This window comes from Balaenoptera ricei, chromosome 9 (genome assembly GCF_028023285.1).
Source record: "Balaenoptera ricei isolate mBalRic1 chromosome 9, mBalRic1.hap2, whole genome shotgun sequence".
Taxonomy (NCBI): domain Eukaryota; kingdom Metazoa; phylum Chordata; class Mammalia; order Artiodactyla; family Balaenopteridae; genus Balaenoptera; species Balaenoptera ricei.
In genome coordinates, this window is record NC_082647.1 from 28,300,662 (window position 1) to 28,328,384 (window position 27,723).

The 27,723-nt window shown below is 37.4% G+C and overlaps 1 protein-coding gene across 1 annotated transcript; it reads left to right on the forward strand.

The window, feature by feature from the left end:
* TAS2R16 (taste 2 receptor member 16) lies at positions 1-27,723 on the forward strand. The gene is given in 3 exon segments (XM_059932512.1): positions 1-638; positions 640-871; positions 27,598-27,723. Coding segments are annotated over 3 exon segments (996 nt in total).

A 27,723-nucleotide genomic window follows, 5' to 3' on the forward strand; every position in this document is an offset into this window, starting at 1 on the left:
ATGATAACCATCCAACTCTCCGTCTTCTTCATGATCATCTATATGCTCAAGTTCTTGACAATAACTGCGCAGAGCAGCTTAACTGCTGTAGTGCTGGGCACAGAGTGGGTGAGTTTCCAAAGGCTGTCACCAGTGGAAATGATTCTCACCAGCCTGGGTGTCTGCTGCTTCTGTCAACTGTGGTCATCGATGCTGTACAACTTTTGCTCCCACTTCCACCCTAGTTATGAATTTTGGTACTTCAGGATCGTCTGGGAATTTACTAACATTCTTTCATTCTGGTTGACCAGCTTGCTTGCTGTCTTCTACTGTGTCAAAGTCTCCTCCTTCAGCCACCCCACCTTCTGGCTGAAGTGGAGAATTGTGAGGTTGGTTCCTCGGCTGTTGCTGGGTTCTCTGCTGATTTCTTGTGTGTCTATCATCTTTGCAGCTGTTGGGCATTACAGCAAGATTCAATTAATCTCCAAGAGGCATTTCCCTAGAAACAGCACCACGACTGAGAGACTTGAGATATTCCTGTGGGATTTTTCCATGTGCCAGCAAGTGGTTGTGTTGATTATTCCTTTCCTCCTGTTCCTGGCCTCCACCGTCTTGCTCATGGACTTATTATTCCAACACCTGAGGCAGATGAAAGATCATCACCAGCCACTCCAACTCCAGCCCGGAAGCTCACTCTACTGCCCTGAGGTCTCTTGCCGTCTTCCTCATTTTCTTCACCTCTTATTTTCTGACCCTACTAATCTCCATCTGGGGTGTCCTTTTTAATAAGGGGTCCTGGTTCTGGGCCTGGGAAGCTATCATCTATGCTCTAGTCTCTATTCATTTGACTTCACTGATGCTGAGCAGCCCTAAATTGAAAAGGGTTTTAAAGGTAAGGTATTGGGGCCTAGAGGCTGCCTGAGGCACAGGGGACAAGAAGACCCCTGGGCAAATGGGTGTTTGCACTGATACAACTAATATCAATAACCTAACCGGCAGGACTCTTGACAATCCCGTGTGATAGTGACGCACCATAAATGCAAGCCTCACTCTCTTTCCCTACAGCCATCTATCTCCAAACAAGCAATCCCTTCTCTAATCTATGCCACTCCTTTCTTTTCCTTTCCACTCTCCCCAGGCTGGCCCCAACTTTCTCATGACATCTCCATCTCTCCTTAGTCCTCTCTACCTCTGAAATCTTTCTCCCAGTATATTCAACACAAGAGACCCAAAGTCACGGTGTCTGCATTTTGTTTTTATTTGACCCATTCCATGACTGCCAATTCTTCATACTAATATGAATCCCTTCCCCACAAGAATTTATTGCCCACATCCTGAATGTTCTCCATGCTAAGCCCTTGATTTACTTTCCATATTTTAGTCAAGAAAAGATCTTGTATCTCTCTCTCCATTGCTTCTGTACTTTTATTCAGTAATATGATTTTCCTTATTTGTGTCTCTTCCAAATACTGTGCCTTTATGCTTTTAATATTCAAGTCAAATTTTAACTCTTCTTTTTCTTGCCAAAACATTACTTTCCCCAGAAAAGCAGATGACTTACTCAATCTAGGGTCATCCTGGAACCTCTTCAAATATTGGCAATTTAATTTGACCAACTGCACACAGTTTCCACTGGCTGGATTCTTGCCTCTTCATTGTAGCACAGGTTGGAATGGACTTTCTAGAAATAGTCCCAGATTGAGGCTTAGCTCACTTTCTTCCATACATAACCCAGATGTGAGCTGGGAACTCTTCTTTGTAAAATCTGAGTGACACTGGCTTAAGTTTTCTATAATTTTCTATTCTGTGCTCTCTGACAATCCAAAGTCCTTCCCAAATGGATAAGAATACAGGAACCACACAGGAATCGAATTAAAATCACGTACAGGACTTTCCTGTTCTTTAGAAGTCCTTTCAACCTCCCAATCCCACAGGTTTCTCTCATACTCTTTTCCTTTTTTTGGTTTTTTTTTTTTTTAGATTATACATCTTTTTTTATTAAAGTATGTTGATTCAATCTCAAGTGTTTTCAAATGGATGCCTTTGTGGCCCAGGAAATTGCCTTTTGGAACTTATGGCCTGCATAAGCAAAGTCAAATATGGTATTACACACTAGTGTAGGGAAAATAATTATTAAAATAGTGGTTATGCACTCACAAGTTTGTTGTAGGTAGACAGAATTATCAAAAACCCAGATGCTTATAAAAAAGCTTGCACTATTTAGAATTTCTTCCTTAGGAATCAAAGCAGTTGCTTTCTGGAACTACATTTTTCAGAACTGCTCAAAGCACCTCATCTAGATGAGTGTTTTTTAAAAATATATATAAAAAGTCTACCATGAGACTTTAAACATCACATATTTCACCTTTTATAGGCTTTTTATCATGTATCCCTTCCTTTAAAGTCCTTCAGAATAAAATAAACTCTCACATTCCATTAGAAAAAAATGGAAACATTCATGGTCTGAAAATTTTCTGCATTCCCCAAATCTTGGGTACTATGTGCAATTTCCTCCTATACAAGTTTTGAAGAAACCCCTGATCATCTATTATTGAATATTCAGCTAATGGACATGCCATGGAAAGTTGACATTAAAAGTAGTAAATAGATTAAAATCTATTCCATAAAATAAAAATGTTCTAAGATTAGAAGTGAAAAGTTTTAATTTGGATTAAATTAAATTTGGTTAGGATTTAAAAGGAAGATACTTTAGAAAGAATAACAGAGATGTTTGGGCTAAGAACAAGGAAATTCTTTTGAGAGCTTGAGTTAGGTAGATATGAGATTCAGGCACCAAGGGCCTATATACCTGTATTGTCCAACTTGTAAGCAGTCTACCCTATATAACTCTCATTATTCATAGCATTTATTGAGATGATCATTTGAATTTTATCTTTCATTCTATTCATGTGGTGTATCACATTTATTGATTTGTGTATGTTGAATCATCCTTGCATCCCAGGGATAAAGTCCTCTTGATCGTGGTGTATGAGTCATTTAATGTACTGATGAACTTGATTTGCTTGTATTTTGTTGAGGATTTTAACATCTATGTTTATCAGTATTCTTGTCTAGCTTTGGTATCAGGATAAGCTGGTTTCATAAAAGTAATTTGAAAGTGTTCCCTCCTCTTCAATTTTTGGAAGAGTTCAAGAAGGATTATTGTTAATTCTTCTTTAAATGTTTGGTAAAATTCACTAGTAAAATCATCTGGTCTTGGGCTTTTTTTGTTAAGAGGTTTTTGATCACTGATTCAATCTTCTTAATCATTGTTGATCTGTTTATATTTTCTATTTCTTCATGATTCAGTCTTAGATACTTTTATGTTTCTAGGAATTTATCCACTTCTTCTAGGTTACCTAATTTTCGGCATGTAATTGTTCATAGTAGTCTCTTATGATCTATGTGTTTCTGTGGTGTCAGTTATGTCTCCTCTTTCATTTCTGATTTTATTTGTGTCTTCTTTTTTCCTCAGGTTTGTCAACTTTATCTTTTAAAAAGCAGCTAATAGTTTCACTGATCTTTTATCTTTCTAGTCTCTATTTCATTTATTTCCATGCTGATCTTTGTTATGATCTTCTTTCTGCTTACTTTGAGCTTAGTTTGTTCTTTTGTTTCTAGTTCTTTGAAGTGTAAAGTTATGTTGTTTATTTGACATCTTTCTCTTAACATATACATTTATCACTATGAACTTCCCTTTACGAACTGCTGTTGCAGCATCCCATAGGTTTTGGTTATTGTGTTTTCATTTTCATTTATTTTGAGATATATTTAAACTTCTCTTTCGATCCCTTCTTTGACCCATTGGTTGTTCAGGAGTATGTTGTTTAGTTCCCTCATGCTTCTAAATTTTCCAGCTTTCCTCTTGTTTATTTATAGTTTCATACTATAAATCAAAAGGGAACTATTCGTAGAAACCTGTGGAATCTATAATACCCACAAGAGGTGGGAAATGATGATCTCTAGAACATGTTTGAAGGCAGAAGTTGGAGAAAAACTTGTTTCTTTGGAGCTCAGTCTATTCAATAAAATTTTTACAGGAGATGTAAAAGTCAATAAGATGTTAAATGTGCCTACATTTTCTCTGAGATTGCTTGTCAGGTACTGTGCATTACATTCTCCTTATAAATAGACCCTGAGATAAATTCCTTTCCCAGAAGGAACCAAACCAAAGGCCAAGGTAAAGGTTTAACCTCTGATGATCCTTAGTCTTCCTGCCACCACAAACTTCACAATTCCCTCTACTTGAATCCAGATAGAGTAGCCTTAAAGTTTGGACTTGATCACAATAACTTCCAGTGCCTGGTAAATCTTGAGCAGAACACTGAGTTCTGCTCTTTTTCCTGTTTTGGTGTTTTTGTTTATATTTTGTTAATGGTGTTACTGTTCTTGTGTTAATGGCTCACATTGTTCTTGTATTTGTATTGTAAACTATGGCAAGTTCTTTCCAAAATTGGTCTTGCTAAAGATAAAGAGCCAAAAGAGAGAGAAAGGCTACCAAGGATAATAGTATGAGTAGTATTGTAGCAAAAAAGCAATCATAACACACCTGCAATTGTAAACCTTTTAAAAAAATTATCCAGACTTACTTTAATTCCAGAAATGCATATTAAAGGAGAGATTTTGGGGAACTCTTTCTTATAAAGCCTAGAGGAGCATCTACAGTATATTTTACAATCAGTATAAAATAACTTATTCCTGTGACTATTCATAATGTCAAAATGCTTCCTAATAAGAGGGGGAAAGGCATCTTCTTTGATTTTTCTAGACAGAGTTTTTAATAGAATCCTTGAGACTCATTCACCATCTTTTAGCCATGTCTCAAACTCCCCAGAGATTTCTTTAAGATGATGTTCTATATTTAATAAAACTTACAAAATTGATCCTAAGTGTGAATTGACTTTTTGCTAGTTTTGGTGGCAAACATACAGTTGTATTAACTATATTGCCATGCCAAGTTTCTTCAAATAATTTTTTTAGATAGAATATATCAAAAATGACAGGTCACACTGGTTAGAGATAAATCCTATATCATGACTGAAGTTTTTCTTTAAATTTTAAACTAAATACTAGATTTTTAAAAATTAACTTTTATTAAAATATGCTAGATGTAAGCAACTGAAACACAGCCAAGATACAGTCAAAATGACTGGGAATAATCACTTGCATTTGCAGGAAAAAATAGATCTTAAAATTTAAGTTTAAAATTAGAGGGAAGATAAGTTTCACAAGCCTTCATTCTTAAAGTCTAAAGATAGACTGTGTAGGTAGATATTTCTTGAGAATATTGGCAGACTGGTGTTGTCAGTATTTGATGGTTTGAATGAGACCCACTCCAAGAATTTGGAAATAAGACTGTCTTCTGAAGGGTAAATCAAGAAATCAACTTTTCTCCCTACCTCTGCTCTAAATGTAGTAACCTAAGAATTAATCAGAAAAAGGGTGGGTAGAATGTACTCCAATCAAATCTCAAGATGTATGTCTAGACAGACTCCAGACTGTAACATATTATACAGAAAGAGAGGTAAAACATGTCTTAAAATAAACTAATAAACACACACACAAAAAGGTAAGAAATTTGAATTTCATGATGTTCATCCAGGTCTGCCCATGGTAGGGGGATGTTTGGTCAACCAACTTGAAGCTTTCTAGTCCTATTGACAAGCCCTTCAAGCTATTATCTGAGAGGTTTGTCACAAGGTCATATAAATCCCTCCAGTTTTTGCTCTATATTCTCTCACTCACTCGTTATGATTTGGCATTTCATGTTGATAGTCTATGACCATGCCTCTAAGTGGACATAAAAGGAAAATTCCTAGGTCCTAAAATGTGGGTACAAGTAAGAGGAGAATCCATGACATACATAAGTATAGCATGGCAAGACTTCAGGACAGTTCCTGGATATTAGGACAAGTGTCTGATACCCCACACTGACTGCTCTGCCACCTTTGCCACCACCCTGAGAGCATCCCCTGAGAAACAGAAGAGAGACTCTGCAAAGCTATTGTGCAGCTGATGTTATCATCATGTTTTTGATACTTGATAAATATTAACATATTGGTTTCTGTGAGGTTCATTTCTGCCATCTTCTTACTCAGTCCCAGTTTTCTTTACCCATACTTAAGATCATATATTATAGCTTGTGTTTAGGCAGAAATTTCCCTGACATCTTGACTGTTTAATTACCATGCATGCTTATGCCCACCTCAGTATCATTTGTCTTCATATCAGTTTCAGTAGTATGAGTCTGTTTTTCTTTTTTTTTTTTAATTGAAGTATAGTTGATTTACAATGTTGTATTAGTTTCAGGTGTACAGCACAGTGTCATATATATATACACACACACACACACACACACACATACATATTGAGTGTAGTTCCCTGTTCTGTACAGTAGGTCTTTGTTGGTTATCTATTTTATATATTGTAGTGTGTATATGTTAAGCCCAACCTCCTAATTTATCGTTCCCCCCCTTTCCCCTTTGTTAACCGTAAGTTTGTTTTCTATGTCTGTCTCTGTCTGTTCTGTAAATAAGTTCAATTATATCTTTTTTTTTTTTTTTTTAAGATTCCACATAATCATATGTGGGTATCATATGACATCTGCCTTTCTCTGTCTGGCTTACTTCACTTAGTATGATAATCTCTAGGTCCATCCATGTTGTTGCAAATAGCATTATTTCATTCTTTTTAATGCCTGAGCAATATTCCATTGTATATATGTACCACAACTTCTTTATCCACTCATCTGTCAATGGACATTTAGGTTGCTTCCATGTCTTGTAAATAGTGCTGCTATGAACACTGGGGTGCATGTATCTTTTCAAATTACAGTTTTCTCCAGATATACGCCCAGAAGTGGGATTGCAGGATCATATGGTAACAGTATGAGTCCATTTCTGAAACTGACTACCTCAGAGAACTGACAGGGATGGGTCTCTGGACCCACAAAGTTAAGGAGCAGAACCTAGAATGTGGTAACCTCACTGAGATATTATTTTGAGAATAATCCTGCCATACTTAGATTTATTACTGTCACTGACTGGGTCACTGTTCTTAGTTGCAGGCAATGAAATCCACTCTAGATAGTTTGAGGAGGGAGGGATTTACTGCAAGTTTTTAGGCAGGATATAGTTTCAGGGAGCACTTCAAAAATAGAAACCATGCAACCAGAAGAAATGCCCAACCATACTACGGGGTTTTTCCTGCAGCAGCATGTGCCAATTGGCATCCAGGACGTTAGGGAACAGGCAACAGAACTTGTGTTACAGTTGCCCAAGAGGCTTGGACACCTCTGACCCAAGATTAAATCTTTTTTTTTTTTTTAATTTTTATTGGAGTAGAGTTGATTTACAATGTTGTGTTAGTTTCTGTTGTACAGCCAAGTGAATCAGTTATACGTATCATTACAGAGTAATGAGTGGAGTTCCCTGTGCTGTACAGCAGGTCCTTATCAGTTATCTATTTTACATATGGCAGTATGTATATGTCAATCCCAGTCCCCCAATTTATCCCTCTCCCGCTTTCTCCCTGTGTGACTCTGGTGGGTGCCTCCGCTTGACTGAACCTGGATCACACAGAGAGCCCTGGCTACAAACAGTCTGGAAAAGGTCAAATTCAGTTTCCAGCCTTCACTGAAGGCTCACAGGAAGGGAACTAGAGGGGGAGCAGAGTGAGACAAAGTAGTCTCTTCACAACTTTCTCACGCAAATACCTACAATCTGTAATTTACAGGCCTCACACATCTATCGCCATTTTTCACTAATAAAAAATTAGGTAAGTATCACCAAAAATGTTTTCATACCTGGAATGGATAGAAAGTTTTCAAGCAATTGATGCCAGAAAAATATATCAATAATAAAGAAGGATAATTAAATATGGCTACCTTGGCATTTGTTAAAATCAAGGGTCCCAAAATGTCAGGGCTGGTAGCACACATATGTGAAATACGTGTAAGACAATGGTAAGCTTGGCAATACATACTTACCCCCTCTCCATGTGGTTTGCATTCTATTTCAATGGGGGAAGAAAAACATCTTAAACTTAATGGCAGAAAAGGGGAAGAAGAGATTATTAGCTGTAGTAGATGGTCTTTATTTCCTTCCCTGATCCACTTTACCAAGACAGTGACTTATCTCCTAGCTGTTGTCAGTGTGGACTGCTAACAGCTCACAGGTGCTCCCTTCCGGAGAGAATTGCCAACAAGCAACAGAAACAGCCTCACTCAGAAGACTATTTCCAGCCCACAGATTGCAGCCTACAGCTAATTACTAAGTGATATGGAGCATGAAAGTCCAAGCCCCTTGGGCCAGACTCACTCTATGGCATAATTCATGTTCAAAACTCCCCCTGGGCTCCCACATCCTTACCTGGTTGAAGCTTTCCCCCCCTTGCCCTATCCAGCACCCGTCACTTGTTTTCTCCTCAAAACATTCCTTCAATACATCACTTGAACAAGAAGCTGCTCAAGTTTTGTATCCAGGGAATGAATATGAACTAAGAAACTAGCTAATTTCAATATTGTTATAGAAAAAACTAGAAAATGGTGAAGAAAAAAAATGACAAACAACGAATTAGTAAAGAGAAATATATGACACATAAACAGTACAAAAATATGGTAGATATATGTCAAACTCTAACATTAGAGAATATATTTTCTTAACTGTACATGTAACATGTTATGAAAATTGACTACATATAAAACCAAAAAAAGAAAAAGTCCATAAATACCAAAATGGAAATAATACTAACAGCATTATTTGACACAATGTAATAAACCTAGAAATTAATAATAAAAAATTTTTAGGGCTTCCCTGGTGGCGCAGTGGTTGAGAGTCTGCCTGCCAATGCAGGGGACACGGGTTCGAGCCCTGGTCTGGGAAGATCCCACATGCCACGGAGCAACTAGGCCCGTGAGCCACAATTACTGGGCCTGCACGTCTGGAGCCTGTGCTCCACAACAAGAGAGGCCGCGATAGTGAGAGGCCTGAACACCGCGATGAAGAGTGGCCCCCGCTTGCCACAGCTGGGGGAAGCCCTTGCACAGAAACGAAGACCCAACACAGCCATAAATAAATAAATAAATAAAAATTTTAAAAAAAATTTTTTTAAGGATCTTTTTACATAAAAATTGAAAAACATGCTAATAAAACAACTCTTGGGTCAACAGAAAACACAAATCAAGATTTCAAAAATTTATTAACAACCATGAAAATATAACATATCAAATCTATGTGATACAACTAAAGCAGTTTTAGTGTTAAGTGCCGATAGAAATACAAATACAAAAGGAAAATTAATTAAGCACCCAACTTACAAAGCTATAAAAGGAAAACAAAGGAAAGCCAGAGGAAATTGACAAGTATAAAAGCAAAAATTAATGGATTCAAAAAGAGAAAGAGTTAAACTAATAAAATCGAAAAGTGTCAGTTGAAAATTTTAACACAGTAGACAGATCACTAGCTAACTTAATCTAGAAACAAAAGGGAAAAGCAAAATTATACAAAATTATAAATGGCAAAAAAGAAATAACCACTAAAACAGAAGGACTTTTTAAAAAAAATCATGGGACTATTTTGCAAAATTCTAAGCAGTTTTAAAATATAGGTGAAATAAATCATTTCCTAGAATAATACAACAGGGACTACTAGTTTTCTCTTCCATATATAAGGAGCTTGAAAGTTGCCACTCTGTCCCAACAGCAAGTAAAAAGCTAAACAGCTAAACTGAACCCTGGCAAATATTACCTAGGCCAGATGATCAAGGCTAACCTCATCAATGATAAGTCATGTTGATAGCATGGGAGCTTGGTATGAAGTAATGAGAACAGCACTTTAACTCTGTGGTCTTCCTCCTAAAAATCTAGTTTAACCATGAGAAAAACATCAGATAGACAAGCCCAAATCCAGGGACAGTCTATAAAATATCCAACCAGTACTCCTGAAAACTGTCCAGTTTATCAAAAAGTTGGAGAAACTGTCACAGACCAGAGGCGGCTAAGGCAGCATAATGACTAAATGCAACATGACTTTGTGGGTAAGATCCTGGAACAGAAAAAGGACATTAAGGAAAATCTAGTGAAATCTGAATAAACTTCAGAAGTTAGTTAATAGTAATGTATCATCAATGTTAGATCCTTAATTCTGACAAGTGCACACATGTTCCCTATGTATCCTAATTAACAATCAGGGAAACCAGGTATTAGCACTCTTTGTTCCATCTTTGCAACTCTTTTGTAAATCTAAAAGTATTTTTAAATCAAAGTTTATTGTTAAAGAGCAATTAAAATTCCCTGTCTAATACTTATAACATTTTGGGTCATTTCTTTGTCTCTTGAGAATGATTTCATTATTCTTGTGTGTTTTGTAATTTTTTATTGAATGCCACGTATTTTGCATAGACTTGTAGAAGCTGAGGTAAATAATATTTGTGTCTAAAGACTGGCATGCCATTTCTTCTGTCAGGGTGTAAGTATGGTGGCTGGCATCTCTTCCTGCCTTGCTCTACATAGCTGATCCATTCCACACGTTCCTTCTCTTCTTGGAGGAGGTTGTCCCTCCATCAATTTAGATTATTCCGTTCCCTTGCGTCGTTAGTTCTCTGATGGATTCAGGGAAAGTTGTAATTTTGTCATTTATCCAGCTTTTTCTCATTGATAGATGGGAGCATGTTTTTTGGTTTTTTGTTTGTTTGTTTTTCAGCTTTCTACATCCTAGGAGTAAACAGAACTCCAGGGTTTTTCCTCCTTAAGTCTGTGTACACTACAATCAAACATGCATGTAGGAGGAATGAAATTGAGCAAAGTGATCAGAATAATATTTTTTAAGGCAAGAGATTCTGAATGTTTGAAAAATCACAGACTTTAACATTGGAAGGAATGTATTAGAAGGCATCCACCCTAGTTTTAAAATCTTTTGAATCATGTCTTCTTTTGTTAAAATTAAATTTTCACTTCTCATATTTCCTCCAGGAGGAGATTGCTTCTAGTTAAAAATTACTATGTCTTCTGCATATCTCCATCAGTCAAAAAATACCTGTTGCAATTTTTTCAGCTGATATGAAAAGCATAGAAATAATTTTTTTTATTTTACAAATAAAAATTATATTCTAATATTGAGAATGTTTTCAAATTGTGTACCCCTTTCCTGATTCTGGTTAAGAACACCATATGGAATCTTCCTCCTCCTCGGTTTGAAAATATTTTACTGTACCAAACACTCACCAAACAAATATTTTTCTTCTGTATATGTGCCTAGAGAAAGAAGTATATTATACATCAAATTCTTTATACTGACACATCGGTATAGTAGACACAAGGATGGGGATCTATAAAATGGGCAGAGTGGGGGAGGTCAGGGCTATCCTTTTTTGCAAGGAAGTTAAAAGATGGGCTGTATAAAACTGGGCTGCCCCATCTAAGGACTCAGCGCATCTAAGCCAAACGTGGTTAAGCACCGAACAGCCAAAGAACTGAGGTGATGGAACAGATTCAAACCAAGCATCTCTATTCTTTTACCAGAGGCAGAAATCTATGAGAAGAATAAATCAGAAGCATCCACAATGTGATGCCTAAAGAACACAGCACCTCTTCTTTTTCTGTAATTCCTAAATATTAAAGAAAAAAGCCTGTAATGTTGACAATTGATCAGGAAAATCTAACCTTGTAGCAATGTCCTCTAACCTTTCTTGATCTAAAAAATGACCTGGCTTCTTATTAAAAATAAAGATTTCTGGGAACAATTCCAGATTAACAAATCAGAATCTCTAGGAGAGGCGCCTCAGAATGTGCACTTTTAACCAAAGTTCATGGGATTCCTCAGATCAGAATTATTAGGGAAACGGTGTTAGAATATACTCTCTTCACAATTTCTTACCCTAAACAGCATTTTTGTATTACTAGCTAATCACTTCTGATGATCAAGGCGTGATAATCCTCATGCTTAACACTAAAATATTAAATACTAGGAGCGCTTGTGTGCTTGTTAAATTATAATTTCCTTTCTGGAGGTATGAACAGAAGAAACTCAATATTGAATCCACCTTATAGTAAATTTTAGCGAGAAGCTGGCAGCAAACAAGTATTTTATTTATTTTTTGCCTGGATAATTTCCTTTAGAAAATTATTCAAGGATAAGAGATAACCTTTTTAAATTTTAATTTAAAATAACCTTTTCATTTTTAAATGAATTATTCCAATGAATGTAAAATTATATGAGCAGGAACAAATCAAAATTTATTCATGAACACATGACTGACACAGGGTAGAATCATCGCTGCAAACCTCTTGAGAGTACATCTCAGACTAAACCTACTTTGAGAGTCTCTTTGTGAAATATCCAGGGCTGTATATTTCAGTGGAAATGTATTTGTTTTACACAAAAGGGAGAGTTTCTAATGAGGACAACTTTGTCTTTTGTAGGAAAGACAAAAAGCATTGAGGCTTGGTTTTAATTTGGGGGAAAGGGATGAAAAGACTGCAGAGAGCTCTTTGAATTTTCCTGCAAACTACCTCTTGAGCTTTTATCGGTGACCCTTAGGCAGTGTTACTTAATGTTTGGCTCAAGACTATCTGAGTCAGAACTATTTGATGAAAGTGTTTAAAATGCTAATTCCTAGGCCTCTGCAGATTTACTGAATTAACATTTCAAGGATGGAACCCAGGAAGCTACATTTTTAAAAAAGTATTCCAAATGATTTAGAAGAACATTGAGGTTGGAAAATTAGTGCCCTGAAGCAGAGGTCAGCAAATCTTTTCTGGAAAAAAACCAAATACTAACTATTTTATTTTCTTTTTAAACCACTTTTTTTGAGGTGCGATTGACATGTAAAAAGTGGTACATGGGCTTCCCTGGTGGCGCAGTGGTTGAGAATCTGCCTGCCAATGCAGGGCACACGGGTTCGAGCCCTGGTCTGGGAAAATCCCACATGCCGCGGAGCAACTAGGCCCGTGAGCCACAACTACTGAGCCTGCGCGTCTGGAGCTTGTGCTCCGCAACAAGAGAGGCCGCGATAGTGAGAGGCCCGCGCACCACGAGGAAGAGTGGTCCCCACTTGCCGCAACTAGAGAAAGCCCTTGCACAGAAACAAAGACCCAACACAGCCAAAAATAAATATAAATAAATAAATAAATAAAATTTTTTTTAAAAAGTGGTACATATTTAATGTATACAGCTCGGTTAGTTTGAGGGTAAGTATACACCCCTGAAATCATCACTACCATCAAGGACATAAACATATCCACATTCAACCTCCCAAAGTTTCCCCCATCACCTTTATTATTATTATCATTGTTTTTGGGTGTGTGATAAGAACACAACATAAGATCGATCCTCACAGCAAATTCTGTGTATAAAACAGTATTGACAGCTTTAGGCACATCTTATTTATCTTGCTTAACTGAAACTTTGTACCTTTGACCATCACCTCCCCCATTTTCCTCTCCCCTCAGCTCCTGGCAACCACCTTTCTATTTTCTGCTTCCTGAGTTTGGTTATTTTAGATTTCACATGTAAATGAGACCATATAGTATTTGTCTTTCTGTGTCTGGCTTATTTCACTTAGCATAATGTCCCCGAGGTCTGTCCATGTTATCACAAATGTCAGGCTTTCCTTTTTTTTTTTTAAGACTGAATAATATTTTATTGTAAGTATATAACACATTTCGTTTATCCATTCATCTGCAGACAGACACTTAGGTTGTTTCCATATCTTGGCTATTGTGAATAATGAACATGGGAGTGCAGATATCTCTTCAAGATCCTAATTTCAATTCTTTTGTATAAATATCCAGAAGTGGGATTGCTGGATCATATAGTAGTTCTATTTTTTAATTTTTTGTGGAGACAATATAGTTTTAGAATGCATTTAGCTAGAGGGATAAACCAAACTATACTTTTATTCAGAATGTCTTTGTGTTGTCTATTTAAAAAAAAAATCTTAATAACTAATTGCATTTTTAATAAGAAAACTCAGAAATGCTAGGCATAATTAAGTGCCTCTTTTTCTTTTTAGCTTATTTAGAAAATGACTATGACTTTTGTAGTTCTGGGGGCAACGTATAATTCCCCCCATTGAAATCTTCACCAATAACTTTTTGGCTTAATGTCTTTTCACCTTATTCTTTTAACATTGTTAAATGAGAGACAGATTAATGTACTTTGATGTTTACAAAATTTATTTCATACCAAATTTCTACAATTTTCTAGATCCAATATCAAACTTTAGCATCAGCTTTATTTTTATTTCATAGTGAAAACTCACTATGTCCAAAAGGCATAAAGTTCTTTTCAAAGATAAACTTCCCTGCCAAAGGTATTCCTGGATACGGCAGGTTCCCAGCCATCATCTGTTTTCTTCCTGCCTTCACTATTCCCACACCCTAATCCCCATATCCACCACGTGTACGTACACATGCTCAAACACACGCTCACACTGACGCGCTGTACATCCTCCCTTTTGCTACAAACACCTAAACACTGTTGTTTTGCCTATTTCCCAACAGAATGCTTGCATAGGAGAAAATGTGACTGATGATAACAGAGAAATAGAAGGAGAATGAAAAGGAATGGAGAAAATGTTGTTTGGGGGTAGCAATGAAATGAAGTAACTGCCTGAAAAAAAAGGGAGCTGCATATATATCTCTGTCTTCATGATCTTGAAATAATCTGACAACAGGTATCAGCTGATACAGAATTGGAGCGCTAGAAGAGAACTTTGAGTCCTCTAGTACAAAGCCCTTAGTCAGCAGATGAAGAAAAAAATAAATAAATAGGAGTAGACAGTAGGTGACTTGCCTCAGGAATTTAAGTAGTTGGTAAGGAGCCTAGAATTAGAAACTGTATCTTCCAGGTTTTCAACTGAGATGCTATTCTTTTCTATTCATACCTTCTGAACAGAACATACTCACCTTAACCACGTAAGGCAAGAATGACATTTTCAAACTCTCTCTTTCAGGATCGTTCTCATCACAGTAATAGTGGCAGGGTATTCCCCACTGCTCAGGATTATAAGGACCTAGTTCTTTACAAATTGCACAAGGAACAGAACTAGGATTAGCTTATGCTGTTGAATCTGGGTTTATTGGACAGATATAAAGGAAGCAAATTAAATAGTAAACGGTATCAACTATCCCATAAAGAGGCTTCACAGAGCACTGGAATGTTAGTACAAAGCAATTTTTTCATTTTCAACCAGCAGCAGACATCCCTTGTTCCCTACTCCAGTGTTCTGATATGATGTTGGCTCAGTTAATCTCTATATTTGATGCTCTTGTTTTTACTAGTAATAGATTCCTTTTTCTGTGTGTGTGACTAACACAAATACCTTAGAAAAATGGCAGTCATCATTCAATATGGAAAACACATATAAGATAGAGCACTTGTGTGTGGCCATTTCAAAGGTCACAACTTAACCCAAAGATTTGGTTACTTTGGATCCGAAGCTCATCCCTACTTCAATCAGCTCTGGCCGTGGTGGTGAAGAATCCACCTGCCAATGCAGGGGACACGAGTTCAAGCCCTGCTCTGGGAAGATCCCACATGCCGCAGAGCAACTAAGTCCACGTGCCACAACTACTGAGCCCACATGCCAAAACTACTGAAGCCCGTGTGCCTAGAGCCCGTGCTCCGCGGCAAGAGAAGCCACTGCAATGAGAAGCCCGCGCACCGCAACGGAGAGTAGCTCCCTCTCGCCGCACTAGAGAAAGTCCACGTGCAGCAACGAAGACCCAACGCAGCCAAAAATAAATAAATAAATAAATTTATTTTTTAAAAAAGATTCCTCACTAAGGCCATAGGTATAGCAGCACTATGGTTTCCAGAAGGGCTGTGGTACTGCAAACACTTCACGTGACCCAGTCTGTGCTGAAACCCAAACTTTGAAAAAATAAACATGCAAAATGAATTAATAAACAGTATACGTGTGTAACATGCATAAAGCAGTGAGATTTCTGGTTGAACCTGCGTGTACACAGTAGTAACTCCTGAAACACATTAAGGATGATGATGAAGGAGGAGGGGTGGGGGTGACAGCAGGGAATAAATCTATACAGACAAAGAGAAAGGGAGAGGAGAGAACAGAAAGATTTTGGAAGCTGGAAAGCAGATGTTTGGTAAGTGACTCAGCATTACTGGGAAAGTTGAATCCTAAACTGGTAATATGGAAAGCCAAGAAGCAAACCAATTTACACCACATAACCCATGAAAGAAATTAAGGCACCAGTCACCTTGGAAACGGGAGTGAAAGTGGGGTAAGAACAAGAGAGTCTGCTAAAGTCTATTGAAGAGAGCAATGGAATCCACAGTTCCTCTGCCGGCCCTGGCAAAGCCTGTAAGTTTATTCTCTAAAGAGGATCAAACAGGGGGTACCTGAAACAGGGGCCACTGGCATAGCCGAGATACTAAAAGCAGCCTTGTATCAGGACCCAGGATAGAGAACCGCAGGAGCCAAGTTTATACCTTCCAGGCAGGAGATTAGACACATTTTCCTGGGGAATTTGATGATGAGGGGTTCCCCAAACAAATGGCCCAGCTAGATCACCAAGTAGCGAACCCCCCATTCAACACACCCCAATCCTGTGCGCAGAGCTTCCCGTCAGTGTTTTAGTGCCATGTCCTTTCATACGATTGAATAGCATCTCCAGATATTTGAAAGATCTCTAAATATCTGAAGAAAGCTTCTAATAGGATAATCAGAGAAACAAGAACACAGGGAACAGTAACTTGGTGGGAACCAAAATTAAAAATGACTTTGTGGTGAACACACCCCTAATAAATCACAGCTCTTCGTGGCCATGCTCTTTGCAAGGATGTATTGCTCATTCTCACATCAGTGTTAAAGTTCATTTCTCCACCCCCTTGAATCTGGGCTGGCTTGTGATGTGCTTTGACCAATAGGCCAACAGTGGGGTGAGAGTATGTTTAGGAAGCCTAGAAGCCTCTGCTCTTGTCTTCTTAGAACTCAGGAACTGCCCAACCTACCCAGGGAATCATGAAAAACAGTGTATGGAATTGTTTTTTTAAACCACTAAGTCTGACGTGCTCACTTTAAGACTGCATGAGATTCATGGCATTACCTTTTTAAAAAGTATACTTTAGCAACAGCCAGGTCCTCTCCTCACCTTTCTCAAGGCAAGAGATAATGCCTAAAACTGGAAAAGAAAAAGAATGGCAAAATAGCATGTTACTTAGAAATGAAGGTTAGTATCAAAAAAATCCATTAAAACTTGAAAATTCTGCTTTTCCCAAAAAGCTTTGCAGAACACTTGTTCTCTTAAAGCCTTATGCATGCATAACTTAGATAAAAACTGAAACTATATTTCAAAATATAAAAGCCAAAGAAAAAAGATTAGGAAGAAAATGCACCAAAATATTCATGATGTTATTGGTTGTCTGAATGGTAGATTGCAAGTGATTTTTATTCTTCATGCTATATATCTATTTTCCAAATATTCAAAAATGAGTACATATTGCTTACATAATCAGAAAGAAAAAAAGAACTTGGAGAGACAGAAAAAAAATAATAAAGAAAACATGGAGATGACCATGTTTCATCCCCAGACTGTCCCATGCCCCATAGCCCTTCTTATTCTCTTTCAGTTCACTGAATGGTTTCCATCTCTTTCCTGCTCTCATACATGATGAGAAAACACAATCAGCTCTTCTAGACCAGTTCAACTCATTCTAGGTCCTCGGTTCCTCCTGAACACAAAGCTTCTCTGAAAAATAAACTGGCATGTATATTTTAGCTTTCTTTGATTTCTAACAATCCTCTGCATTTCCCCATAACATTTCTTTAGATGGCTTATTTATTTATCATTTAAATTTTTTATTGAAGAACAGTCGGGGCTTCCCTGGTGGCGCAGTGGTTGAGAGTCTGCCTGCCAATGCAGGGGACACGGGTTCAAGCCCTGGTCTGGGAAGATCCCACATGCCGCGGAGCAACTAGGCCCGTGAGCCACAATTACTGAGCCTGCGCGTCTGGAGCCTGTGCTCTGCAACAAGAGAGGCCGCGATACTGAGAGGCCCGCGCACCGCGATGAAGAGTGGCCCCTGCTTGCCACAACTAGAGAAAGCCCTCGCACAGAAACGAAGACCCAACACAGCCAAAAATAAATAAATAAATAAATAAATAAATAAATAAATAAATAAAAAGACACCAGTCATATTAAAACAAAAAAAAAGAATAGTCGACTTACAATGTTGTGTTAGTTTCTGGTATACAGCAAAGTGATTCAGTTTTATACCTATTATATATATATATATATATATATATATATATATATATTCTTTTTCATATTTTCATATTCTTTTCCATTATGGTTTATTACAGGATATTGAATATAGTTCCCTGTGCTATACAGTAGGACCTTGTTGTTTATCTATTTTATATATAGTAGCTTGTATCTGATAATCCCAAACTCCTAATTTATCCCTCCCCCACCCTGCATCCCCTTTGGTAACCATAAATTTGTTTTCTATGTCTGTGAGTCTGTGTCTGTTTTGTAAATAAGTTCATTTGTATCATTATTTTAGATTCCACATATAAGTGATATTATACAATATTTGTCTTTCTCTTTCTGACTTACTTCACTTAGTAGGATAATCTCTAGGTCCATCCATTTTGCTGCAAATGGCATTATTCCATTCTTTTTTATGGCTGAGTAGTATTCCATAGTACGTATATATACCACAACTTCTTTACCATTCATCTGTTGATGGACATTTAGGTGGCTTCCATATCTTGGCTATTGTAAATAGTGCTGCTATGAACACTGGGGTGCATGTATCTTTTCAAATTATAGTTTTCTCCAAATATATGCCCAGGAGTGGGATTGCTGGATCATATCACAACTCTATTTTTAGTTTTTTAAGGAACCTGCATGCTGTTTTCCATATGCTGCACCAATTTACATTCCCACCAACAGTGTAGGAGGGTTCCCTTTTCTCCACACCCTCTCCAGTATTTGTTACTTGTAGACTTTTTAATGATGGCCATTCTGACCTGTGAGAAGTGATACCTCACTGTAGTTTTGATTTGCATTTCTCTAATAATTAGTGATGTTAAGCATCTTTTCATGTACCTATTGGTCATCTGTATGTCTTCTTCTCCATAACTTTTTGTCTCTACCCTATCCTACCCCCTAAGACTACTGGTTCTGTCTACCCATTCTATCCTCCCCTCCCCCATCCGGAGATACAAACTCTGATCCTCATATCAATGATCTGATTAGCAGTTTAAACACTGATTCAACATATCTGTGTTGAATTACAATCCATTTTCCCAGTCTATTCTCCTCACAATCTGATCCAGTGTTGGCCAGAGGAGTAACAGAAGTTTCATGGTCTCTGGTTCCACTCCCTGTGAGCTCTTTCCAAGGGGAGCTGTGACACTGAATGTCTTCTGTCGGTCACCTTATAATAGCACAGCCCAGGCTGTCTGCACTGTTGCCCAGGTTACCGGTTGATTTGCATGAGACACATATAATCTCCATGAATGGAAGGATCCTGCAGAGCTGATCATTTCAGGAGACAAACCATATAAGAAGGGTTTTTGTAGAGTGCTCATTCTTTCGTTCTTAGAGGAAAAGCTAATTTCACAGCTAAAACATCGTGGAGACAGGGGAAGCCAGGAGGAAAGCACAGATAAGAATTTACCATTCACTAAAACATAAATATTTTATATGTGAAAACTGAGATTAACTTTCGCTCTGGTGTTTGGATTTTATTCTCCGGCTAAAATGTGTTTTTTCAAAGTGTAGCAGGAAGATTATAATACAACAGCATTTCCTAACATTGTCACTGTGCTGCACTCAACTTCGTGGCTCACCTCTTTAGACTGTGCTTCAGATTACACACAGAAGTCATTATTAATACTTCAGATATGTGCTTTATAAATTATGTTCAATATTTGTATTCTGAGTGGAAAGAAGTCTCCCTAGTCCTCTTTCCCCATCTACATGGGGGAGGGGTGGGATTGGAGAAAATGATTATAAACTAAAGGCAGGACCATGAATAAAGTATTCACCCATCTAAAAATATATATTTCAGTCATTTTGAATAAACAACTCTAAGAGCACGAAAAGGTCCTTGTGTTTACATGGAGTACAGCTTGTACTTATATGCAATGTAATGCCTCGGTATATAAACACTAGAAGTTGTGTTAATACCTACTAGGTATAGGTAATAATACCTAGTAGGTAATAATACCTACTTCCTTTGTGCTGAGGGCCTAGGAAGCTCTTTACTGTGTCAGGGAGAAATCATCCAAGGGGAAGGAAGGAAGGAAGGGAGGGAGGGAGGGAAGGAAAGGAGGGAAGAAGAAAGGAACCCTACTTGTTTAAACTGGATTAACCAACTCGAAGCCACAGCTTAGATTAAGAAAAACATTTTTAGCTTACTATTTAGAGAGTGGGGGAAAGCAAAGATAAGATGTCTGGTCACATCAAAAAGAGAATATTAAGTTCTGTCTTATGAAACTGTGAGCAATAACAATCTGTAATTGAGACTTTGTTTAAAGGTACTACAGAAAATAAAAAGACTGAAAAGAAAATTAAGTTTATATTATATCTCCCTGCGTCTGTGGACACAGCCTGCTGTGCATGGAGTAGTAGGGGGCACTGGAGTAGATGGGCACCAGTCACAGCATACTTGATTTTAGAGAGCTTTTGAAAGAGGACAATCTGTTTTTTTGTTGGGGTTGTGTGTGTGTGTGTTTTCTTAGGGTATACTGAAGTTTTTTAATTTTATAAAATAAAGAAAAAGAAGTCAGAGAGATAGAAAAATGAATGTGATAGAAACTAAAATACTAAAAGAAAATCTACAAAGAATGGAGATGGGAAAGATGCGTTGCTTACCAGCTTCCATTCCAACTCTTCTGCCTATATTTTATCAGAACTTTGGATCTCACTTTAAACACAAACTTTATGTTCTCCTGTAGCCCCATTCCAAATTTTCCTTCCCTTCCCTCCAACTTTCCATATCTATCCCTCCACGCTTCTTGATTCTCTTCACTTCTTTTCTCCCTTATCTTGTCTTTCTTCCTCCAGTTCCTATTTTTCTTCCCCTAATCACCAGAAATATGTGATGTACAAAACAATGGAAGGACCATTTTTAATGATGATGGAAAAATTTACAGACACATACAGAACATTTGGGAGGTTAGTTCAATTCTGCTTCTCCTCTCCTCTGCAAAAGCAGGACAAAGAAGAAAAAAGTGGGGAAGGAGGTGAAGGAAGATGAGGAGGAGGAGGAAGAGGAAGTGGAGAGGGAAGAATAGGAAGGGAGAGGAAGGAGGAGGAGAAGGAGAAGGGAACTTCCACAGAAAATATCCAGTGACCTTTGGGGGCAATTGGACCCAAGCTTGAAGCACTAAAAAGTGATGAAGACACAACGTGGGAGATTAACAGAGAAAAATAAGAGAGGGTGCCAATGAAGAGGGCAGAGATTAGGATTAGTGGTGAATACAAACAGGAAAATGTGTAAATTGGATTGTTAAAATATATATTCAATGCTTCGAGTGGTTAAAGCAAATATGATAATCCATTATAAAGGCTTTTGTTCTAATAGTATCAAATGGCATACCAATTATGAAGTGAAACTGTGGCTAAGTACGTTGCTTTAAAAATATATTAGTAACACTTAAATGTACAGCATATATAAATTCTTAATACTGCCCACTCAAAACTATGAATAACTCAGTTTAATATGTAGCTGCTAGTTCAGACAAATGGTTTCAGCATATTTATTTAAATAATGAAAGACCTCATTAATTATGAAGGTTAGTGGTGGGATAGAAAGGCATTCAGATTGGTTTCTTTCTACGATATGTTCTTATAGGGGATGTTAAAATCCTCTAAGTTTAAGCAAAACTGAGATTTGCAGCCTGTTAGAACACCAAAAACTAAGGGCTGTAATACTGCTAAATATTTATTTGTACTCAATATAATACCATACTGTAAGACTTTATCTTTTTTTAAATTTGATGATTATACCCAACAGATTGTGTGATTGTTATATGTCCAATTATCTTGTGAAATTTTTAAAGAATAAATTTTCAGATAAGTGGTAATATAACCGGGTAAACTTTTTTCATTAAATAAAACATACTTTAGGATACATAGAGAGGTTAGCAGTAAATTTAATTTTTATTAATAGGACAACTATGTTAGCGTGAACTAATTCAATAATTTGTAAAGAGTAAATGTGTTTTAAATATATATTATCTAATTTAATTCAGTCAAAATTGCTGATCATCTACTGTTTGTTCAAGACCCTGTATTAGGCACTAAGGTAGACCAAATATTTTACGTGAGAAACAAAAATACAAATAATTATAAAACCACATTTGCTTTTATGTAGTTCAACAGTACACTGGGAGAAAAGATGTAGGAGAGATGAGAATAATAGGCGGAGGATCTGGAAAATCCTATGGATTAATGAGAATAATGCAGCACCTCCAGCAGATATCACAGGATTAGGAAGTTTCAAGAAGGTGAAAAACAAGAGCTAAGACCCAGAGGTAGGCATGCTTTTACTTTTGAAGCTTCTTCACTGTATCAAGTTGAAATCAGTCCCCCTGTGATTTCAACCCACTGGTATTTCTCCTGTCTCTGGGGTCACACACATTAAAACTATTCATTGTGCTAACAGAAAGCTTTTAATAATTACTGATTGTGTCTGAGTCTTCTGTAAGTAAAGACCTTCTGTTCCTTTTTAAATGACATTTTTAAAGTGTTTCTTAACTGTCAAAGTTTTGAATCACTTTATTATCTCCCTTGTTTTCTTCTACATAAGTTCTAGATTGATAATACTATTTCAAAAGTGTTGTCAAAAGTCTTTTTAATGGTGACAAAGAAAAACTGGATTGCAAGATCTCCTGCTCCCAAATGCAAGTTAAACAATAATCAAAAATGACAAATATATTACAATTAAAGAAAAAATAGAAAATTCTGGGGGTTTTGTATGTATCTCCTAACTCCCAAGAAGTATTACTGAGTTTGTTCCAGAAAAAGTAAATTGATGAAATCCTAAGAATTCTCACTAATACGTTTAATGTGGAGAGAGATGTACTATAAAGTGAGTGGCAACAGAAGAAAGTTTTGAAAGTGGAAGCCACTATAATTGACATCAGGCTCTCAGAAGCTCAGGAGAGGCAGAAAATATTGTTAAGGAGCATACTGTCTAGGGGTTAATTCCAAAACAAGGGAACAATCTAAAGCCTGAAACCACCGTCTCTTGAAAATATAACATACCTTGGACTAGATAATGTACACTCTACAAAGACAGGAGTGGGTGATGAACAAAATACTAAACAAGAACTCAGCTCTCAAGTCCTGTGAAGAAGGCTCCAGTTCTCAGATATATTTCAAGTTTCAGAAAGGAGATAAAATACAGTTCCCAGTTTTCAAGCAGAGGATAAATCAGTCTTAGGTAAAGTGTTAAGGCTGCCAAAAAGAATCCAACCACTTTACACAAAAACACTGAGAATCTGGATAAAACTGCCCACATTAAATATGAGTAAGCTGAGGAAAAGAGGCAAAAAACAACCACAAAGAAAAAACAAGCAAAGATATTAGGGAGAGAATGAGGAGGAAGAGAGGATGAGAACAAAGCATGTAAAGACAGATGAAGAACCCTATATGGAAGAAAACATTATCCAAGGTAAAGAAAAGTCCCCAAAAGTGTTTTGAACCATAGAAAAATAAAACCTGAACAGTAATTCAATAAAACATAAACTCAAAAAGAAGATGATAAAGCAACTATATAAACAGCTTGAGAAACAACATTATTTCCGAACTAATCACTAACTTGGAATCAGCAAGGAACAAAATTGACATGGCTGAAAATCTATTAATTATGCAGAGGAAAGGCTTGAGGTAATCCCAATAAATGCAGAAGATACAAAACGGATTAAAATAATTAGCTAAAACATAATACATATATTACATTAGTAAAAATAAAAACCTGAAGAATAATTTCCCTGAAATGAAAATGCAAATACATAGATCAAATGGGTATGTTGTAATCTAAGAAAAATGAATGTAGGATTATCTATATAAATATGTCCTACTTAAATTGCTATACTTCAAAAATAGAGATTTCTTTATGTATGCATGGTGGCAGGAAGTATATGGGAGATCTCTTTACCTTCTTTTTAATTTTGCTACAAATCTAAAACTGCTCTAAAAAAAATAAAGTCTTAAAAAACGAGTTCTTCAGTTACTACACACACACACACACACACACACACACACACACTCAAAGTCACCATAAAGGGAAAAAAATTATTCAGTAACAAGTCAGTGAAGTTCTACAAAGTTCTGAAATAAGACATATATAATCACAAATTTTATGCTCAGCTTAACTGCCTTCAGGTATATGAAATTTTTTCCACATAATTTTCTATGAATCTATCCTTTCATAAATCCTTTAATCCTGAAGTCATCTTTTTTTCCTAGTTACCTGTGTACTGTTTGGAGTGATATTCACCTAAAGTTAAAATGGTGACTTCTGAGTTGTGAGTAAAGATAATTTTTTGCTTTTTTCTTTGTACTTCTCTGTATTCCTTGAATAGTTTTAAATTAGCATGTATCTTCAAATAAAGATCCCACCTGAGATCTGATCAATGATATGTAATTATTATCTACATCACTCCAGGCCCTATACTTCTAATAATGTGGCCTAGAATGACCTACCATTTTGAGGTTGTCAAATCACACTGTTCCTTCATTTTCAGCTAATGCTGCAAAGAGGGGACAGCCTAGAATCCATCAGCATCTCGCTGTCACTGCATAACCACCGTGATCTTCAGAGAGAAATGACCACTGCTTCACTTTTGCCTCTCAAACCTTGTACAGGTTCATCCTTTGCCCAACTCTAACCATTGAACCCGTACAGTGAATGGAGATTCTGGGAAAAGTAGTTCCCACTTAACCAAGTTGATATGGTTTGTAAACCACCTCGTGAGTAGCCTACTGAGTCAATCAGAGGAAATAATGAACACTACAGTGAGAGAGTACAGAAGGCCGAATAATGGCCACCCAAGGATATCAGGTCTAAATCCTTGGAACCTGCAAATATTACCTGAGAAGGAAAAAGGGTCTTTGCCGTTGTGATTAAGGATCTTGACGTGGGGAGATTTTCCTGGTTCGTCCATTGGGCCCTAAATCTACTCATAAATGTCCATATAAGAGAAAGGGAGAGGGAGATTTGACACACACAGTAGAGGAGGAGGGAAAAGGAGGAAGGAGGCAGAGGCTGAAGTGATGCTGCCAGGGGTGAGGGAACGCTCGCGGCCGCCAGAAGCTAGAAGAGGCAAGGGAAAGATTCTCCCAGGAGCCTCCAGAAGGAGGACAGCCCTGCTGACACCCTGATTTCAGTTCAGTGAAACTCATTTCAGACCTCTGGCCTCCAGAACTCTGAGAGAATACATTTTTGGTCTTTTAAGCCACCAAATTTGTGGTCATTCGTTAAGCAGCCCCAAGAAAATAATACAGAGAGAAATGACTGCTGCTTCATTTTCGCCTTCCAAACCCTGCAGAAGTTCCTCTTTTGTCTGGCTCTAACCCGAAACGAGAGGAAAGGGGATTCTGGGAAAAACTGTTCCAACTTTACCAGGCTGATGTGGTTGGCACACCAACACATTCGCAGCCTGCTGAGCCAACCAGAGAGAGAATGTGTTATGAGGATTATAGTGAGAAACTAATAAGCAAGGAATGGGGCCAATTTTTATGTTTTATTTATTATGTGCCAGGTAACGTTCTAAGAATATTAATATTAATTCACTTAATTTCCACTGTAAGGTAAGCATTATTTTTATCCAAATTTTACAGATTGGGCAACTGAGACACACAAAAGATCATACAATTAGTTAATGGTGGAGCCCAGATTTGAACGCAGGAAGACTGGCCTCATTCCACATTTTTAACATTTACACTACATACTAAAGAGAATACTTCATTCACTGGGCATCCTATTTATCTACTGCTGTGAAACAAATTACGGCAAAATTTAGCTGCTTAAAACAACCATCATTTTCTGTCATATCTCATGATTTCGTGGGTCACAAATCCAAGTGGGGCTCAGCTGGGGAATTCTCTCAATTTGTGGTTTTCAGCTGACAAATGAGCTGATCTGAGGAGTCCAAGCTGGCTTTACTCACAGGTCTGGCACTCACAGGGGTGGTGGGAAAGCTGAGCTCAGCTGGAGCCGTTGGCTTGGAGGCCCTACACGCGACCATTAGAGCCGGCAGGCTGAGGGTAGTCAAACTACTTAAGTGAAAACTCAAAGAGAGTGTTCCAAAAGAACCTAGTGGAAACTTCAAGGATTTTTATAACCTAATCTTAGAAATCCCCTCTGCTATATTCTCTCGGTCAAACAACTTGAAAAGGCCAGCCCAACTCAAGAGGAGGAGACTTAGACTCTACTTCTCAATGGAGGAGTAGCTAAGAATTTGAGACCATTCTTCATCTACTTTTATTTTAATCTACAGATACTGACTTGCCTAAAGTCCAGAACTAGTTCCTTGAACTTTATAGCTCGTAATTATCTTCATGCATTTCAGAATAAAACTGCTTTTAATGACCTATAAATATGAATTACCTCAACCATGAGTTAGGGGACCTAGTTTATAGTCCTCATTTAATAATTAAGTAATTTTGAGCAAATCACTTAAACACTCCAAGTCTCAATTTTTTTCACCTATAAAAGAAGAATGTTGGGCTATTTTAATTGAGTCTTTTCTCTGGAAATCTTAAGATTGTTGCCTGGAGGGATGCTGTTGCTGAAGTCCTGGCGCAGTGTGTGGAGTGGGCACTGCTCTCCTTCCTGCCCATCTGGAGCAGCAAGGGGACTGTGTGTTGCCTGGGCCACGAGAGCATCTGTCGAGTAGGTGCCTGGGTCACTGGGTCACTAGGTCACTAGGTCACTAGGTCACTAGGTCTGTTTCAGCTTTAAAACTATCATCTGTTATCTGGTACTTTTGATCATATCAAGCTGCATTCATTTAGGGATTACTTCAAAAAATCAGTGGATTAACACAATAAAAGTATATTTCTTACTCACAGTAAGTCCAATCAGCAGGGCCTGGGGGCAGGGGCTAATTTGCTCCATGAAGTCATTCAGGAACATAGGCTCTTTACATACTATACTCCCACCATCTGCTAGGAACTCATACACCTCCACTGAGTTCTCCAAAGCCATTTGGCTGACAGAAGGAAAGAGAGAAAACAGGGAAAAATCACACAATAGCCCCTTCTGCACTAGTCTGAAAATGGCATATAACCCTTCTGCATTCCATTGGCTAGAACTCCATTGTATCCACTACACTTAAGAACTGGAAATAAGATCTATCTGTGAGGCCAGAAGAAAACGGAAATCGATTATGGTGAATACACAGCTGTCTGACACAGCTGGCTAATCTTTGAAGCAGGGATGCACCATGGTGTTATGCAAATCCAGATGAATTCATCCAGCTGTATTTTAGTATGAAAAGACAATAATTTTTTTCTAGTTTCCTGCCTAAGGGATACCTAATATCAAGTGCTAAATGACAACCTGAACAAATGAGACTCTACTTGTTTGATAAGCACTATGAAAAAAAGACTTTTTTGTGTGAATGTAGAGGTTTGAATTACAACTAGAAACGTTCGTAAGCTGTATTATGGATGATGAAAATGCTTCAGAACATGCTAAAGTTCCTGTTAATGGCAAATTTATGCCAGTAAAATTATCAACCCTTTCTCCATGA